General features: G+C 46.6%; 1 protein-coding gene across 3 annotated transcripts in view; it reads right to left on the bottom strand.

The window, feature by feature from the left end:
- Positions 1-291: 291 nt before the first annotated feature.
- Positions 292-17,858, bottom strand: part of SETD2 (SET domain containing 2, histone lysine methyltransferase) — an 86,400-nt gene continuing 68,833 nt past the window's right edge. For all 3 annotated transcript variants that reach the window (XM_061586604.1, XM_061586605.1, XM_061586603.1), the window contains 7 exons: positions 15,487-16,165; positions 10,825-10,959; positions 9,522-9,661; positions 8,345-8,456; positions 3,672-3,752; positions 3,022-3,123; positions 292-1,125 (listed from right to left, as the gene is read on the bottom strand). In XM_061586604.1, the coding sequence (XP_061442588.1) occupies positions 964-1,125; positions 3,022-3,123; positions 3,672-3,752; positions 8,345-8,456; positions 9,522-9,661; positions 10,825-10,959; positions 15,487-16,165 (1,411 nt within the window). In that variant the 3' untranslated portion in view covers positions 292-963. The remainder of the gene's footprint in view (positions 1,126-3,021; positions 3,124-3,671; positions 3,753-8,344; positions 8,457-9,521; positions 9,662-10,824; positions 10,960-15,486; positions 16,166-17,858) is intronic.

A 17,858-nucleotide genomic window follows, 5' to 3' on the forward strand; every position in this document is an offset into this window, starting at 1 on the left:
ATCTTGTGTGACTTGGGACATTGTGTCTAAAAGAGTATGACCCACAACGATGGAGAAGTTGGTCCTTCCTATTCCATGCAAGCCGACACAGCAGAAATTGCCTCTACATTTCCAGATTATGCGAGGCACCATGAGGGCTAGAAGCCTTATTTTCGGCAAGAGGGAGATACAGGGTATAGAAGCCTCTTCCTCCCCTGCTGTCACAAGGATAATCAACTCCCATAGCTGAAAAAGATACTGCTTGTTCCAAACACCGGGTTCGAAATCTGAAAAGCAACTTTTGTTCTTTCATTGCCATTTTATTTAATTTTTTAATTTTTTTCTTTTACATAAAAACTTCAGTAAAAATTGGATAAAGTAAAATGATTTAAGCAGTAAAATCAATCTTATCAACATAGCACAAGGCCTGCCAGAAACCCTGAGGCAGCCTGTTTGCAAATATTTACATGATAACAGATTAACCTTGCAGAGAACAAAAAAAGAAATGAAAAAACAAACGAAACAAAAACAGCCCCCCCCCCTTCAAAACTATTCTTACAAAGTGTTCCCATGATATCAACACGTGTCGGGCTAAAAGGGGGGTGGGGGAGAACTCAATATATTCACATATACGTTAAAATATCATACAGATCTCGTATGGGGAGACGAGACGCGCTTGCAAGAGGTTGCGCTGAAACAGCACCGCCGGACCAGAAGTTTCAGGTTTGTTTGCACACAGGGAGAGCAAGGAGGGGGATGGGAGAGTCACAGGGATGTTGTGGGTGTCTGTGCAAATTTCCCCCCTGCTGCTGTTTCTGCCTGGCCTCCTTAAAACCTGGCCTGGAACAAAGGACGCACATGCCACGGGATATCTAGATGGTGCTCCACAGAGCCAGAAGTCCTGTGGAAAGAATATTTAATAAAAAAGTGTCCATGGCAGTTCAGCTCTGAAGAGGAAGTGAGAACTCTGTCCTGTTGTTACTACTACTCCAAGTCAGTGTCTTCTTTGGGCTTGTAAACGGTCCCAAATTTCTGCATGTATTTCTTGATGTACTCCTTCGTCTTGTGTTTGACATTCTCATTGCACTCGAGGTCCTCGGGAGTTTTGCAGTATTTCAGCTCCTTGTTCATCACTCCGTGGGTCAGCTAGGGAAAAGGAGAGGTAAGGAAAATATGAGAGGGCCGAAGGTATATTCCTTGGTTAAAGGAAGGGAGCTGTTTGTGAAGGAAGAATCAGTCTGGCAGCCATCAGAGAGGAGGGTTGAGACATGGAATGGTCCACCATCCCAGGGATGCTTCTGCCATTCCGTTCCTTTTTATGCCATCGAGATTCTAGGTAAAATGGAACAGCTGCAGCTGGCCAATTCACTCTCATCTGTGGAAATGAGAGGGATCAAGTGGTTGATCCCATCAACAATGTTTAAAAAATAAGAATTAAAAAAGAGGGCTGGACACTGGAATGGATGTTTCATCTGATGAAGTGGACTCTAGTTCATAAAAGCAGAAGCTACAATAAACTTGTTAAATCTTTGAGGTGCACAAGACTAAAGTACACATTATTCAGCATAGGATTTGCTTAATTATGCCAGGGATCCTCAACATCTCCTGCACAATGGGCTCCATTACAGCATCTGCACTGGAATTAAGGTTTGTATTGTTTGCTGCCTTGGGCTCCTTTGTCTAATAATACTAATACTGACTGGGACATGGGACAGGGCCCTTCTCTGTGGTGGCACCCATCCTGAGGAATTCTTTGCTCAAAGACATCTGCCAAGGTACCTGCTGATTTGCACTTTCACCAACAGGGGAAGCCATTTTTATCAACAAGAGCTCTTCCTAATTATCAGTACTTTGCTGAATTTTAACTGGGAAATATCCAACATTAGTCATACCCACTGAAATAGTATTTTGTGTTGCTGTTTTTTGTTTTCAAGTTCTTTTTTTTGTAAGCTGCTTTGGGTGTGGCCCAAATATATATAAAAAAGAAGAAGAAAGTGCAGTTCTCAGAGCCAGCTTGAGGTAAAGATCGCTGCTCCAAAAGGAGGGGAGAGAAATTAGAAAATGCTTTGGCAGTTGCTTGTCAACTGATAGCACATTTCCTGCTACCACTTCTGCCTCTTCCAGAGCGGGGCCTGACAGGCACAAGCCAGCAGCTCTGGTCATCTACAGGCCACCAGCTGTCCTTTACTTCTTGAAAGCAACCTTGGGACCGCTGGTTATGGGAACAGACATCAGGCGCTGCTAAGCTGAAGAACGGCACTCAAAAGACAGAGGGCCGTGTGCAGCTCCTCTTACAGAAGAGGAAATCTGGCACAGTCTTCAAAGGCAACACTTTGTCTCCAAATGGTGTGGCTGGCACACACAATTCCCATTTCCCCTCTTAAAACTCGAAGACACAGTGAGCTTCTTTCCCTCGCTCTGCCCCCCCATAAGGCAGGTATACAACACCTCCCTCCCTCCTCACATCAGCATCTTAAGCCCTCCTTCCTCAGCCAAGTATTCTGCACAATAATCTGGCCCTGGAGGCCTTGTTGAGCAAGCAGCCATGTGCATTTCTGCAAACTAGACATGGGCGAAGTCTCCCCTGCTTGCCTTGGAAGTGATTCCTCTCCCCCTTTTCTGACTCTTGGCAAATTGGGAAGAACTCAAATCTGAGCTAGAGGAGTTTTAGGAGTTGCAGCTCATCAAAGCAGCTCCTCCCTAGGCAAACCCACAAAGATGCTTCTCCATGTCTTTGTTTTGACGCGTTGCTCCTAAGAAAACGGGCTGGGGAGCAAAAGGTCAACCGTGTGAGAGATCCCTGGAGTAAGAGGGCCCCTCAGGGGCGGTGAGCCCCCCGTCCCCCCCCCAGTATTCCCAAGGTGAGGCCTTCAAAAGGCAGGATAAACCAGGAAATCTTTTCCAGCTCAGTTTTTAATCCAGGCCTTTCCCCCATACTTCCTTCTCCTTTGAGGCTCTGAAAGCTCATTTCCTGGCTCTAGCCTGGCGAGTGTTACTGGCGCCTTGAGTGCAAACACAGATTCAGCCAAAGGCAGAGGGTACCTTTCGTGCAAGGTGCTTGAAATCTTCGGTTGTTGTTATCCGTCCAACTTTGCAGTCTGGTTTGCGATAGGGGTTCAGGCATTGTACAATGAATTGAGACATCTGGAGAAATATGGGGAAAGAAAGAAAAGGACAATTCTTAATAGCCACTAACAATTTATTCCCAACTGAGCAAGAGAGGGGGACGGGGTGGGGACCCTGTCAAACAAATGAATTAACTCCTTACTTGAATGTCTTTCTAAGAGCCAGTGTGGTGTAATGGTTAGAGTGTTGGACTATGAGCTGGGAGATCAGGGTTCGAATCCCCACTCAGCCATGAAGCTCACTGGGTGACTACGGGCCAGTCACTGCCTCTTAGCCTAACCTACCTCTCAGGGTTGTTGTGGGGATTAAATGAGGAGAGGGAGAACCATGTACACCACCTTGGGCTCTTTGGAGAAAAGGTGGGATATAAAAAAAATCAAATTTAATTTGGAAAGTTGTTCTGGCCCAAAGCAAGAAAGTTGCATCTGCTGCTTCTCTGGATCATTGTCAAACATCCCATAGGCTAATTGAAAGGGCAGGGGAGGAAACCCATCCACTGGAGCACCACCAAAACAGTCCCAGAGGAGGAGAAGCAGACCGTGCCTCACCGCAAAATTGGGCCTCACCTCCTTCCGGAACACTTCCTTGCTCTTCTTTGCCAGCTCACTCGAAGTGTCTGCTTCTGCCGTTTTGGGTTTTTTGGAAGACTTGAAAGAGACAAAAAGGATAAAACGTTTATTGTTATTTCATTTTACAGAGAATGAAATGTTCAAGTTGTTCTGTGCTTTCCTCTCCTCCTTAGCCCAGGTAGAAAAAGACTGGAGCAGATCTCTGTCACACAGCAGCTGACAAAGAGACATCTGCAGATGTGTGCCCTGGGAATTGAGAAGGTTCTGACCCAAGCCTTGCATAAGGAGGTCACATTGTTTCAGGGGAGCAGGTTGGAGGGAAGATGGAAGGACACACTGAAATGCAATACAGGGAGAACCCCCAGACTTCTCTTGTTAGGTTTGTCACCTTGGTTTGGATCCCAGGTTATAGGAAAATAGCAGAGGGTGGGAGCAAAGCCCTGGTTGGAGGCCCAGAGATATAAAATAAGGAGCTGTGTTGTGCAGTCAAACCATGGACTCTGGAGAAACACACTGAGAATTTTATTAATTAGCATTGCTCAACAATACTGTGAAAATTCAATTCTGCTGAATTTCAAGTGCTTTAAGTTCTTTTATTGTTCAATGATGTATCCAGAGATTCTAGACAGCCTGACATTGCCATGCAACATTTAAAGATGGTCCTCACATCGTCTCCAACATTTATTAGGCTTTACACAGCACCTGCTGAGTAGCTACGCAGGAAAACCAGACAGGTTCCTGACACCGAGCAGCTTAGTCTAAAATAGGATACAACACGGGGAGGGGAGTATTTGAATTGTTTCAGTTGCGCAGCATTTCTGCCCAGTTTTGCAAGCACAATTCTTTAAACAGTTTTTCTTTCAAGATTACAAAGTAATGTATTCTGGTAAAATATGTCCAAAACAGACTGTAGACTTTTGAGATTTGAAATGTTTATTAAATTCTGCAGGAAGCCAATCAGTGTCCTGGGGATTTCTGATTTTTTAAACATCATTTGGTTTAATTTCTCTACAACAAATGCTTTTCTCTAGTCTCTATTTATGGTTATCTGAGCACTGTGGCATGAATTGGTACAGAATGACAGAGCTGGAAGGGACTTTGAAGATCATGCAGCCCAACCTTCCCCAAACTGTTCCTATCCAGATGTTTTAGATTACAACTCTCTTAAGGCCAATCAAACAAAGCCAATGGTCAGGGATGATGGGAGCTATAGTCCAAAACTGCTGAAGAGTACCAGGTTGGGGAAGGCTGATCTAGTCCACTATCACCACTTCACCTGCCAAGTAGTCAACAATTGTCTCTTTCAGAAGGCTTTTCTCAAGAAAAATACATTTAAAACTCTTTGGCCACCCTGAGTTTTAAGACTCAATGCAGAGGAACACTTTTTCCTTCATCGTCTTTCAAGCATGCAACTCTGCAAGGCTGGTCACTGTTTGGGACCCAAATATCTATCCCTGCATCAACCTGCCTGAGCCTGAAGATCTTGAGAGGAGGCTCTTCTCCACAGTCCACAGTTAATGGAAGCTCACTATGTGGAGATGTGGGGCAGCACCATTCCTCTGGTGGTGCCCTGCTTGTGGAACATCCTCTACATACAGGCGAGAGAGGCACCATCATTGCTTTCATTGTGGTGTCATGTTAAAATACCTGGGCAAACAGGTTGGTTTTAAGTATTCTTAACTTTGTGACTGTTTTAGCCTGCTCTGTTGCTTTTAGCTGCCCTTGTTTGTTCTGATGAGCTTGTTCTGTTGTTGTATCGTTGTTTATGGATATTTCAGTTGCTTATTTTATGCGGTATCCCATCCTGGTATCTGTACTGATGAAGGGTGGGCTATAAATCTTTTAAACAAATAAAGGGGACTAGAGGCCAAGAGACATGCCCAGGGCCACCCAGCAAGCTTGTGGCTGTGCTCATCAACATGAGATTCTCGCCTCCCACATCCAATGCTCTACCCATAGGCTGGAGAAACCCTTGAAACATGAAAGTGAAATTGGATCACTGGGACTCAATATATTAACTGTTCAGTGAAAATGGTTTTAATTTTCCCCAGCTGTCTGTCCCATTTCCTGGGTACACCAAGAAGGAGTGGGCAAGCTAACCAGAGCTCTCTTCTGTCTGCACCCTCCACCCCAATTCCCCAAACATACAATTTGAAACCTCTAGACTGATTCCTCACTAATTCTGCAGCAGGAGGGAGAGGCAAACTCCCTCTCCTTGTCAGTGTAACTGAATACAGGATTTGGGGGTGGGGGGCAGGGAGGCTGGTGAGAACGATCCCCTCCTTCCTGCTTGAATGGAGGAAAAGGCTTAATTGTGAAAGGTTGGCAATTTGAACACAAGTGGCTAATTCACAGGGGCTGGACGTCTGTGGTTGGCATTAACAGAGGAGAAGTATGTTTTGCTGGAGGCTAGGAGAAGGGGGAAACCTGAGGAGAGCCTCCCACCATCACACACCCTACATCCCCCCTGCCATGCATGTTCAAAAGTGCAATTGCCAAATGAGCCACAGGCCTGTAACATAGTTTTTCCCTTCAACTTTGGGGAAAATGCTTTAATTTTTCAGTAGTAAAAGCCAAGCAGCCTGATTTTTAATTTGTTTATATCTGTCTTACATTTCTGAAAAGAGGAGTCAACACAAAGCTATCACCAGCATCGCTTAAGAGAAAAGGCAATGTAAAAAACTGGATGTGCAGAGCACTTCACACCACTTTCTCCACAATTCTTACAACTCCGTATGATTTTCCCTGTATTCAGATGCTGGGTAGAGTGGGGTGGGGGAAGAGGGAGCCAAGACAGGGAGATAGTGGCTTGTTCAAGGCCAGTGGAAAACAGGCTTGATGCAGACCTCCCAGGAGTCTATGGATCTCCCAAGGGTTGTATATCAGCTGCAGGAGACTCAAATTTTCATCAGGGCTTCAGTGATGGGAGGTGTTTAAGCACTCCCCTCCAAACCCGTTTCCCTGCTCTAAATTACCCTCCTGAAGTTATCAACCCCACTTGATGATGGTGGTGGAGGAAAGAGAATACAGACATGGTAACAGGCACCTATTTTATCTGCAACACCCCCTCTCCTGGCATTACTGTTCCAATCCAAGTTAAAGCTCTCCCTCCACCCACACAGCTGCTTTACATTTTTAAAATATGATGCTGGGAGATCCAGTTACAGATCTCTGACATCACATCCTTTTGACCCTGAGATGGGATGTTTGGGCAGAAGGGTGGCCTTGTTGTCTTTGGCGACAAAAAGGCTAAACCCAGCCTTGCCACTCAGATCAGATCACGGCCAAGCTGAGCCCTGAACTGTGGACAGCGGCTCAGATCCAAAGCTCAAGGAAGGACCCCCCCCCCCAATTTCCCTCTTCCTACTTCCCCGTCATCCCGTTCCCCCAAGCTGCTCTGATGGGTCTCCTAAAACTCCAGAATCAATTTTCAGAAGACATGGAGGCTTGAGAAGGTGAGAGAGATAATCTTTTATTTATTTATTATTTGATTTATATCCCACCCTTCCTCCCAGCAGGAGCCCAGGGCGGCAAGGGGTGGTACTCCACCCCTTGAATAGAACTGTGCTGTTAGTGGGATCTTTGATCCAAGCCATTGTACCAGGCATGGGGAACCTTTGGCCCTCCAGATGCTGCTGAACTATGACTCCCATCAGCTCCAGCAAGCACGGCCAATGGACCAGGGTGATGGGAGCTGTAGTTAAGCAGCATCTGGAGGGCCAAAGATTCCTCATGCCTGTGTTTACACTGTCATGCTCCATGCCTTGTGGGCGAAACAGAAAGAATGCAGGAGAGAAAGATTAGGCCAGAAGTGGTCACAAGTCTTTGCCCTCTATGGTAAGTTCTGTCCTGCAAACAACACAGAAAGGCTACAACATATGATGTGAGCATCCCTCACATCAACTGCTGCATGATCTTCGTGCCCTAACAACTAAGCACAACAGACAGAATGACAGCAAGGAAAAGGTGTGTTTTTCCTGACATGGTCCAGGAACGAAGAGTTATTTGTTTACTACAAAATAGATAATAAAGCTTTGAACTAAAAGAGAAAGGTAAGTAAAGACAAACCCTTTATTTTAGAAGGGAATGGCCTAAAGCATACTTCAAATATATTATGATCCACATTGCTGTAAGAACTGCTTAGGGTTTTTGTTTTAGGCTGCTTTGTGACTGTATTTCTTTTAAAAGAAAAATATAAAATGATCAACACAATGGTTCAGTTGAGAAGTCAAAGAAGGGTTAATGGCAAACCATGGTTTAGAGCTGCTTTCAATTTCCATCTGCTCAGCACTCCAGCCTCCTGGTACAGAGGCTGCCAGAAGGGGAGCAACGGCACCTTGGATTGCAGGCGCACCACAAACCATTTGTTGATTCTGGTTTGCCACCTTAGCACAGAGCTTGGCAAATCAAGATTGTTACATAAAACCCTAGTTCTGTGGTACCTTTGGATAGCATTCTTTTTCTCTGGGGTTTATGCAACAGGTCTGAGCAGATCAGCATTGCGGCCTATTTAAAAGCGTAACTATTTGCTATCTTTGGAGGACATAAGCCACTTTTTCCATAGTTTGAGCGAGCTGGGAACATATTCATTTCTTTAGTTTGCTAATAACAAGCAGGATTACTACCTTGCAGTGTGTGAAACAATTCACCTGCCCATCACGGCAACTGACCTTCATGGGGTTTTCATCATATGTTGGGGTCCCAAGGTCCATTTCAGCTTCGTGTTCAAGGCTGGCATCATCTTCTGGGCTGTCCCAGTTTGGAGGGTCCCACTGGGTTTGCCTATAGAAAGATGATCATGAGCAACAGAGAAGAAACACTTCCTGGACCCTAAAGAGGAGCAGGACCCGCCGTATAATATTAAGCCACCAGCTGTAAGAAGGAGCCATGGTTTGAATGCTCAAAGTAAATCCTGTCCAAATAGGGAACCTGGAAAGTGATTTCTGGGTGGACTCCGAGGAAGGCAATAGCCCCCCCCCCCCTACAACGGCTGCACAGAAGAATGAAACCTAGCGCTGGATGCCTGAATATCAGATTCCTCTTATGGCACATGTTCAATGGCAATTGGCACCAATTCTGAGGAAAGGTGCCAGTGAAGGTGACTCTTAAGGCCAGCTGCCTCCCACTACGGTGCCATTATGGAGTGGGGTGTAAACGCTGCTCTAAAAAGGTTTGTGTTTGAGACTAGCATCATTTACAGCACTGGGCTCAAAAAGAAATGCCATGTCTCACCATACTAGGAACAAAAGACAAAGAGGCAAGTACTTTTTTTTGGGGGGGGGAAGAGTTCCAATACAGTAGGGCCCCGCTTTACGGTGCTTCGCTAATGCAGCAGCCTCAATTAGACGCAATTAGACTAAAGCCCCACTCATACGGCACTTGTTCCGCTTTTACGGCGGTTTCGTGGCATCGCACGCCATTCTATTCAATGAGTTCTGCTTTTCAGAGGGGGTCCGGAACATAACCCGCCGTATGAGTGGGGGCCTACTGTACTCTTAATTTAGCTGAACAAACCAAACAGCTTACAATAACTAAGGTTCTGCTGGCCCCACAATCAATGCTGCTTGCACTATGGAACAGACAGGAGCCAGCTGAAGTCACAGGAGCAGGTGGACTGAGGGGCTCCATGGTCAGCAGGCTGCATGGCTCTACTTTCCTTTAAAGCCACCGTGCAGATGTGCTGTCTATTCCCAAATTACGACGCTTCACCGATAGAGGAAGTGAACCTTTCATTTTGAAAGCAGTTGCCTATCAAGCTCAGTTCATCAGCCCAGGTTTCTGTGCACCCAATCCACCAAGTAGGCCATAAATGTTAGGATGAAAAAATACATGAAAGAGGTCTTTTACCTTGTGACCACATGATAGTAGTAGATCTTCCCCTCAGGATCTCGGGCCGTTTTCCAATTAGGAGGGAGGACAATGGTTTTAGGTTTGGGAGGAGAGGGAGGAGGCAGGTCCAAGAGGTTGTTGGTGACCACCAGCTCTGGCTGAAAGTGGCAAGGCAAGGAGAGAAAATCACTCCAAGTATTAATCTATAGCAAAAGAACTGAAAGATGGCTAACCATCAAGAAAGGGAGAAGTGGAGCATTTTCTTAAGCAAGATGATTTAAGGCAGCAGGCCAGTGGGCCTTTCCCAATGAGCTTTGGCTTAGGGCAATGTCAGAAGATTCATTCGCTTTTCAGAACATTTGTAAAACACTCTCTGAACAGGAATACTCCAAGGATCTATAATAATAATAAAATTTTATTTCTAGGCCGCCTATCTGGCCGAATTAACGGCCACTCTAGGCGGCATACATAGACTAAAATATAACATAGAGTAAAATATAACATATAATACAAAACAACAATAAGTATACTCAATCCAAACCTACCCCCATCATACAAAAATTTAAACTAAATTAGACAGAGGTCTCAAATGCCTGCCTAAAAAGCCATGTTTTCAGTTCTCGGCGGAAGCCTGTCAGGGAGGGGGCATGGCGGAGATCATAAGGCAGAGAGTTCCAGAGGGCGGGGGCCACAATTGAAAATGCCCTCTCTCTGGTCCGCACCAGCTTAGCTGTTTTGACTGGTGGGACCGAGAGAAGGTCTTGGGAGGCTGATCTCGTTTGGCAGCCTATCTGGTGATGCTGAAGGCGTTCCTTTAGATAAACTGGACCAAAACCGTGTAGGGCTTTAAAGGTTAAAACCAACACCTTGAATTTAGAAATATCTACAATGCTGTCAAGTGCTGTTTGAGAACGAAGCTGCCACAATCTTTTAGTTCTCTGCTTTCTTCATGGTTTTATAAAACAGAGTCAGTACCACATGCTCTTCTTACACAGAAAGCATTTTTATTAGGAAAAAATGTGAAACCACGTATAGATTGCCACAAGCCAATTTTGAAGCATCGCTTTGTACTTTCAGTAATAAACCCGGAACACAGGGTCAGGCACCGTGGCTATACTTTTTTCATTCCTGCATGGTACAAATGATACCCAGTTTGCAAATAGACATTTCGGTTACCTAAATCTCCCCCATACTTGGGCGACCGGATGTAATTTTGTTTTATTTGCAACTTGCGAGCGCAGAGGATTTTTCAAGGTTTCTTCCATCCTGCTAAGAGGAGGCCCTTTACAAGTCAAACAAGGAACATACCCCCAAATCTTACCTGCTGTATAGGTGGGGGTTGTCCCGCTGCTACAATAGTTGTCACGGCTGTTGTAGGCTGTACCACAACACCCTGCGGATGAGCAGTGTAAATCTGCTGTCCCTGGATATACTGAAGACCTGGCTGTGCGTAACTCTAGAGGGAAAACAAGAGTAGTAGGGAGAACTGGTTGGTCCCAGCTGCCATCACATGGGTTTCTGAAGAACTGTCGTGCCCTGCTGGAAGGGATGAAGCTGGAACAGCTTGGTGAGCTGCCACACTCCAGCTCCCAGTGACAGCCCCCCCCATCCTGCTGACAGCCAGCACAAGGGGTGCTGAAGGATCCCCTTGCCCTGAGGGAGGGGAAAAGAAGAAGCTTCTTCAAGATAAACAGCTGCGTGTCTTCTCTGTAGTACTGCATGTTCTGCATTGATGGCTATAGTTTTAATTTTCCACTGAGAGAGAAAACGTGTTGGCTCAACAGCTCCACCCCACATCCTAAGCAGAATCACGCCCAATGAAAATGAAGCAGAGGGTGGGGAGCCTCAGGCCCATGAGCCAAGTGTGCCCCTGCCCCCGGCCTCTTTACCTAGCCTAGGTGGTTCCTAGGCCATGCTCCACCCTGCACCAGCCCTGCTCCGTGCACTCCTCAAGTGCTTTTGCCTGGCTGGAATGTGTCCTTCAACTGTGATGCATCTCGCTTGCCAGGATGGAGATGCGTGCATGGAGAAACTGGAATGTAGCCTGCTGGGCAACAATAAGAGTTGCTTGACCCACTCTTGTCTCTGGCCCTGCCTACAGCCGGCATGCACCCTTTGGAAGGCTGCACGTGGGGGAATGCAGTCCACCCCTGCAGCAAAGATATCCTCCTTTAAGATATGGAATTTGAGAGGCTTTTCTTGGAGAGGTTCAGAGGGAGATCTGGTGGAGTTCTTTGGAACAAGGCACAGGGTGGGATTCTGGAGGACTGAAGGGGTGTTCAGCGGCTACCCACTTCCCTACAAAACCCAACTTGAGGAGAACAGCATTGAACACCTCCTGGAGACTCTAGACCAGTGGTTCTTAACCTGGGGTGAGAGACACTTTTTCTAGGGGTTCAAGAGATTTTAACAATTCATTTAAATAGAAGCAGAAAATTAACTGTACAACCAAAGATTCTGGAAAACTGTCATTTATCTTACCTAAATTAGGCTAAAACACACATTAAAATTAAATTAAATTAAAATAAAAAATGAACGGTTATTTTTTCAGGGGGTGCGAGAGCATATTTTGGAAATCCAAGGGGTGCTGGCAGTGGAAAAGGTTAAGAACCACTGCTCTAGATGGTGAGAGCGTTAAGATATAGACCAGATGTATCTGTGGCCCTCCAGATGTTTCTGAACGACAGCACCTATCACCCCTGGCCATTGGCCATGCTTGCTAGGGCTGATGGAAGTTACAGTTCAGCAACGTGTGGAGGACTCCTGGGTCCAGGTGGGCTGTAAGAAAGCATCCCTTGCTTGCAGGATCTTGATGCCTTTACGCTTACCCCATCTGCAGAAATCCTTCCAGATCATAGGTGTGGTTGGGAGAGGCTCACTGCAATGCCAGTAGCACAACCGCCAGCATCTCACCATAGCCTAGTTCCCTCCAGGAAACTCCTCTCAACTTCCCCATGGCAAGGTGGAGTCAGGCTGGATCTGGATGAAGCAGAGGCCCTACTTAGGGGAGCCTCAGGGGAAATGATGGCCTGTGCTTGAGGCAACATCCCTTGTGAGAGACATTTCATCTGAACTCTTGGGTGTTCGGTCCCTGCATCCTGGAGACTGCTGATCAGCCTATTCAGGAATAAGTTGCAACGTATGGACTTGCTGTCTGGAAAAGCCTGCCAGAGGGGCAGACAAGATATAGCTCACAGGTCTCTTCCCTTGACAATTTCCCGTTATCTCTGTCAGATGACCAGTAGTTATTTTGGAGACTGCCCCCCCCCATTTTCCAGATATCTGAGCAACAGGAGTTTCATACCACCCATTTTCGGGCGTGGGGCAGTTCTGGAATACTGGCTGCTCCCATCAACCCCATGAGGCTACCTGCCTGAGATTAAGCAAAACTGGGACAGTGTGCCGAACAAGAAGCTGAGCAGAGTTGTAGTCCAAGACACCTGGGTGCCATCAAGCTGGCGAAGGCTGTCCTAAAGCATGTGGTGCTGTCCTGTAGCTGTGCATGGTAGAAGATCAGTGATGCTGCCTATCAGGGAAACTTGTCTGCCATGGCTGACCTTCTCACTAAGAAACCCAATGAGGTCCCAAGGTGAAAACCACAAACCTGTAAGAGAATCTCCTCCACCTAAGGCATTCCCAGTCAATGCCTATCCACCCCACTTCATCAGGTATTTCACAGAAAACAGATTCCGAAACCTTATTAAGAAACTCATTCAATTATGCTACTGCTCTGGAGAGCCAGGCTACGTGCTGGTCAGTCTTGAGTTATGGCAGTGCTACCGAGGACAGGGAGTTTTCCACAGTGGTTCCACATTTCCCAGAATTCCATCCTGGAGGACGCATGTTCCACTGCTTTGTGGCTGGCTCTTTTGCAGCTGCTGCACTGGGGATTAGTTTTGCTGCCGATTTTATTATGGGCTCACTGATGCTTTTTAAAATAATGTTTATGTTGTATGCCGAGTGTAACTGTGGTGTATTTTGGCACTAGAGATGGGACAGAAACATTTCTAAACAAATAAGAACATAAGAACATAAGGAGAGCCTGCTGGATCAGGCCAGTGGCCCATCTAGTCCAGCATCCTGTTCTCACAGTGGCCAACCAGGTGCCTGGGGGAAGCCCGCAAGCAGGACCCGAGTGCAAGAACACTCTCCCCTCCTGAGGCTTCCGGCAACTGGTTTTCAGAAGCATGCTGCCTCTGACTAGGGTGGCACAGCACAGCCATCACGGCTAGTAGCCATTGATAGCCCTGTCCTCCATGAATTTGTCTAATCTTCTTTTAAAGCCGTCCAAGCTGGTGGCCATTACTGCATCTTGTGGGAGCAAATTCCATAGTTTAACTATGCGCTGAGTAAAGAAGTACTTCTTTTTGTCTGTCCTGAATCTTCCAACAATCTTCCAATTATGATATCGGCTGCTTTATTTTCAATACCTTTCCTAATTATCGCTAGCATGGAATTTACCTTTTTCACAGCTGCCACACACTGGGCCGACATTTTCATCGTGCTGTCCACTACAACCCTGAGGTCTCTCTCCTGGTCGGTCACCGCCAGTTCAGACCCCATGAGCGTATATGTGAAATTCAGATTTTTTGCTCCAATATGCATAATTTTACACTTGTTTATATTGAATTGCATTTGCCATTTTTCCGCCCATTCACTCAGTTTGGAGAGGTCTTTTTGGAGCTCTTCGCAATCCCTTTTTGTTTTAACAACCCTGAACAATTTAGCGTCGTCAGCAAACTTGGCCACTTCACTGCTCACTCCTAATTCTAGGTCATTAATGAACAAGTTGAAAAGTACAGGTCCCAATACCGATCCTTGAGGGACTCCACTTTCTACAGCCCTCCATTGGGAGAACTGTCCGTTTATTCCTACTCTCTGCTTTCTGCTTCTTAACCAATTCCTTATCCACAAGAGGACCTCTCCTCTTATTCCATGACTGCTAAGCTTCCTCAGAAGTCTTTGGTGAGGTACCTTGTCAAACGCTTTTTGAAAGTCTAAGTACACTATGTCCACTGGATCACCTCTATCTATATGCTTGTTAACACTCTCAAAGAATTCTAATAGGTTACTGAGACAGGACTTTCCCTTGCAGAAGCCATGCTGGCTCTGCTTCAACAAGACTTGTTCTTCTATGTGCTTAGTTAATCTAGCTTTAATAATACTTTCTACCAGTTTTCCAGGGACAGAAGTTAAGCTAACTGGCCTGTAATTTCCAGGATCCCCTCTGGATCCCTTTTTGAAGATTGGCGTTACATTTGCCATTTTCCAGTCCTCAGGCACGGAGGAGGACCCGAGGGACAAGTTACATATTTTAGTTAGCAGATCAGCAATTTCACTTCTGAGTTCTTTGAGAACTCTCGGGTGGATGCCATCCGGGCCCGGTGATTTGTCAGTTTTTATATTGTCCATTAAGCCTAGAACTTCCTCTCTCGTTACCACTATTTGTCTCAGTTCCTCAGAATCCCTTCCTGCAAATGTTAGTTCAGGTTCAGGGATCTGCCCTATATCTTCCACTGTGAAGACAGATGCAAAGAATTCATTTAGCTTCTCTGCAATCTCCTTATCGTTCTTTAGTACACCTTTGACTCCCTTATCATCCAAGGGTCCAATCGCCTCCCTAGATGGTCTCCTGCTTTGAATGTATTTATAGAATTTTTTGTTGTTGGTTTTTATGTTCTTAGCAATGTGCTCCTCAAATTCTTTTTTAGCATCCCTTATTGTCTTCTTGCATTTCTTTTGCCAGAGTTTGTGTTCTTTTTTATTTTCTTCATTCGGACAAGACTTCCATTTTCTGAAGGAAGACTTTTTGCCTCTAAGAGCAAGTGACTGAGTACCAAAGACAGAATGGAGCATCTAAAAAAACTACAGTTTCCCGAAAATGGGTCACTGTACTTTTTAAGCCTTAAGAGCGCACCTCCAGAACTGTTAACGGCAAGAATCGTTACGGGCATTTGCACTGTGCTTTCACTAGAAAAAGTACCTGTACTATCGGTGGCGTGGTCTGAGAATATGGCGATGTCACTCCATAAACGGCCTGACAGGCCTGTCCTTGATAATAAATGGCCGGCTGCGACTGGGCTGGAGAATACGGCGGCTGCACCGCGACAGTCTGCTGGCTGGAATCCCAGACTCCATAGCTTTGTCCTTGCACCGGACTTGGGGCTGGTACTGGCAAGACTGCGACAGTCGGCTCCTGGTGGACCACAGGGTCGCTCTGTGCTACATACTGTGGGGTTGACACCTCCAGGGTTGTTGCTACATGCTGAACCACGGGCACCGGCTGAGGAGCAGTCAGGGTTGGTTCAATGGTGTGTCCAACCAATGTCTGAGGGTGCTCATAGGCGGCAGGGGAGCACATGGGATCCATGCTCGGGGTGGGGAGCAGCACCTTCCCAGCATTGGGATTGCTGGGATCCACATATGACTGCATGGGGTAGCCAGGGGGGTAGCCCATAAAAGTGTGGTGGGAGGCACTGTAGGCCAGGGAGTCATAGGGAAGAGGAGATGCCATCCCAAGGCTCTGCAACTGCTGCTGCTGCTTCTGGGCCTCACGCTGGGCAACCTCCTGCTCAAAAAGCTTCCTGCGTTCTTCAGTGGACAGCTTGTTGCGGTCCTTGATCCGGGCTTTCTTTTTGGAGGTTGTGGCTGGTGTGTCATATCTGAAGGAAACGGAAAACAGAGTCAAACAATCCTGGGGACACATTCTGGGCCCACAATCCTGGGCTCTTACTGGGAGGAAGGGCTGGATACCTACCTACCTACCAACCAACCAACATTCTTGATGGCTCCTTAACTGACACTGACACGATTCTATGATTGGCTGGTATAATCAGGAGATGGTTGGTGTAAGCATTATGGCTGGCTATGAACTCACTAGGTGGGGCTTCAGGCAAGGTGCTGCTCAGAGCACAAGAAGAGCTTGGCTGCTGGATCAGGCCCAAGGGGGCCCACCTAGTCCAGCTTCCTGCTCCCACAGTGGCCAACCAGATGCCAATAAGACGGCCACAAGCGGGGCCCGAGTGCGACAGCCCTCTCTCTCCCTACTTGCAATTCCCAGCAACTGGCATTCAGAGGCACGCTGCGTCCGACAGTGAAGATGGAACCTAGTCGTTGTGGCTAGTAGCCGTTGATACCCTTATCCTCCATGAGCGTGTCTAATCCTCTTTTAAAACCATCCAAGTTGGTGGCCATCACTGCCTCTTGTGGGAACAAATTCCCCAGTTTGAGTAGGTGGTGCCAGCCTCAGCCAGTTGAAATATAGGGATAATAGTAATGCCCTACTTTATGTGGTTATATGGATTATTTTTTGAGAAGTACGATATTAAATCTGAGTACTGTCAATCAATCTGAGTATTATCCTCTCAAAGTTCCTATGTCTAAAAGCCAAATACCTGGTTATTAGCATGGTCTCAAAAACCCACAAGGAAAAGAACAAGGTGGCTGTGTAGAAAAGCACAGAATGAGGATCTCTGCAATGCTCCTATCATGTCAAAGATCCAACTCTGTTAAAGAAGAATAAAAGCAAGCTCCTCTGGTCTGGTCCTCCAAGGCATTAAGAGAGCATCTTTTCATCTGAGTTTGAAAGCCATTTAGTGCAACTCACAGCCATCCACCCACGGACCAGCCTACACAACCTAGATCACTGGGGGGGGGGGGGTTGAGCCAGGCACAAGTGCACTGCAGGGAAGGTGGCCACAGAGCAAACAATTCTAGGGGCCTCAAGTCAGGGCGTGTGCGCCAAAAGGGAAGGCAAAAAAACCCTGCTGCGTGTCAGCTGCAAGGAAAGAGACCACATCATTTGCGCTGCCCTGCATGGTATCTCCATGCACATATTGCTGCATGGTATGCATGGTATCTCCATGCACATGGCTGCCCATTTGCTACCGGGCCAAGTTCAAGGTTCTAGTTTTTGTGTGCAAAGCCCTATACAGCTTGAGAGCAGGGTACCTGAAAGACCGTCTTATCCCTTATAAACCCAGGCGATCACTGTGCTCTGCAGGTGAAATGGACTTTTAGTGAAGTGGCACCGACCTTTTGGAATTCCCTTCCCTCAAATATCAGGCAGGCGCCATCTCTGTTATCTTTTCGGCACCTATTGAAGACCGTCCTCTTTCAACAAGCCTTTTAAGTTGAGACCTTATCCCAGTCTGCGTCTGTGTTGGAATTACCTTTTAATATTATTATGTTTTAAAGTGTTTTAGTGCTTTTGTTTAAAGATCCTCCGTGGCGCAGAGTGGTAAGCGGCGGCAACGCAGCCGAAGCTCTGCTCACGGCCGGAGTTCGATTCCAACGGAAGGAGGAAGTTGAATCTTCAATAAAAGGGGTCGAGGTCCACTCAGCCTTCCATCCATC

This window comes from Rhineura floridana, chromosome 10 (assembly GCF_030035675.1).
Source record: "Rhineura floridana isolate rRhiFlo1 chromosome 10, rRhiFlo1.hap2, whole genome shotgun sequence".
Lineage (NCBI taxonomy): Eukaryota > Metazoa > Chordata > Lepidosauria > Squamata > Rhineuridae > Rhineura > Rhineura floridana.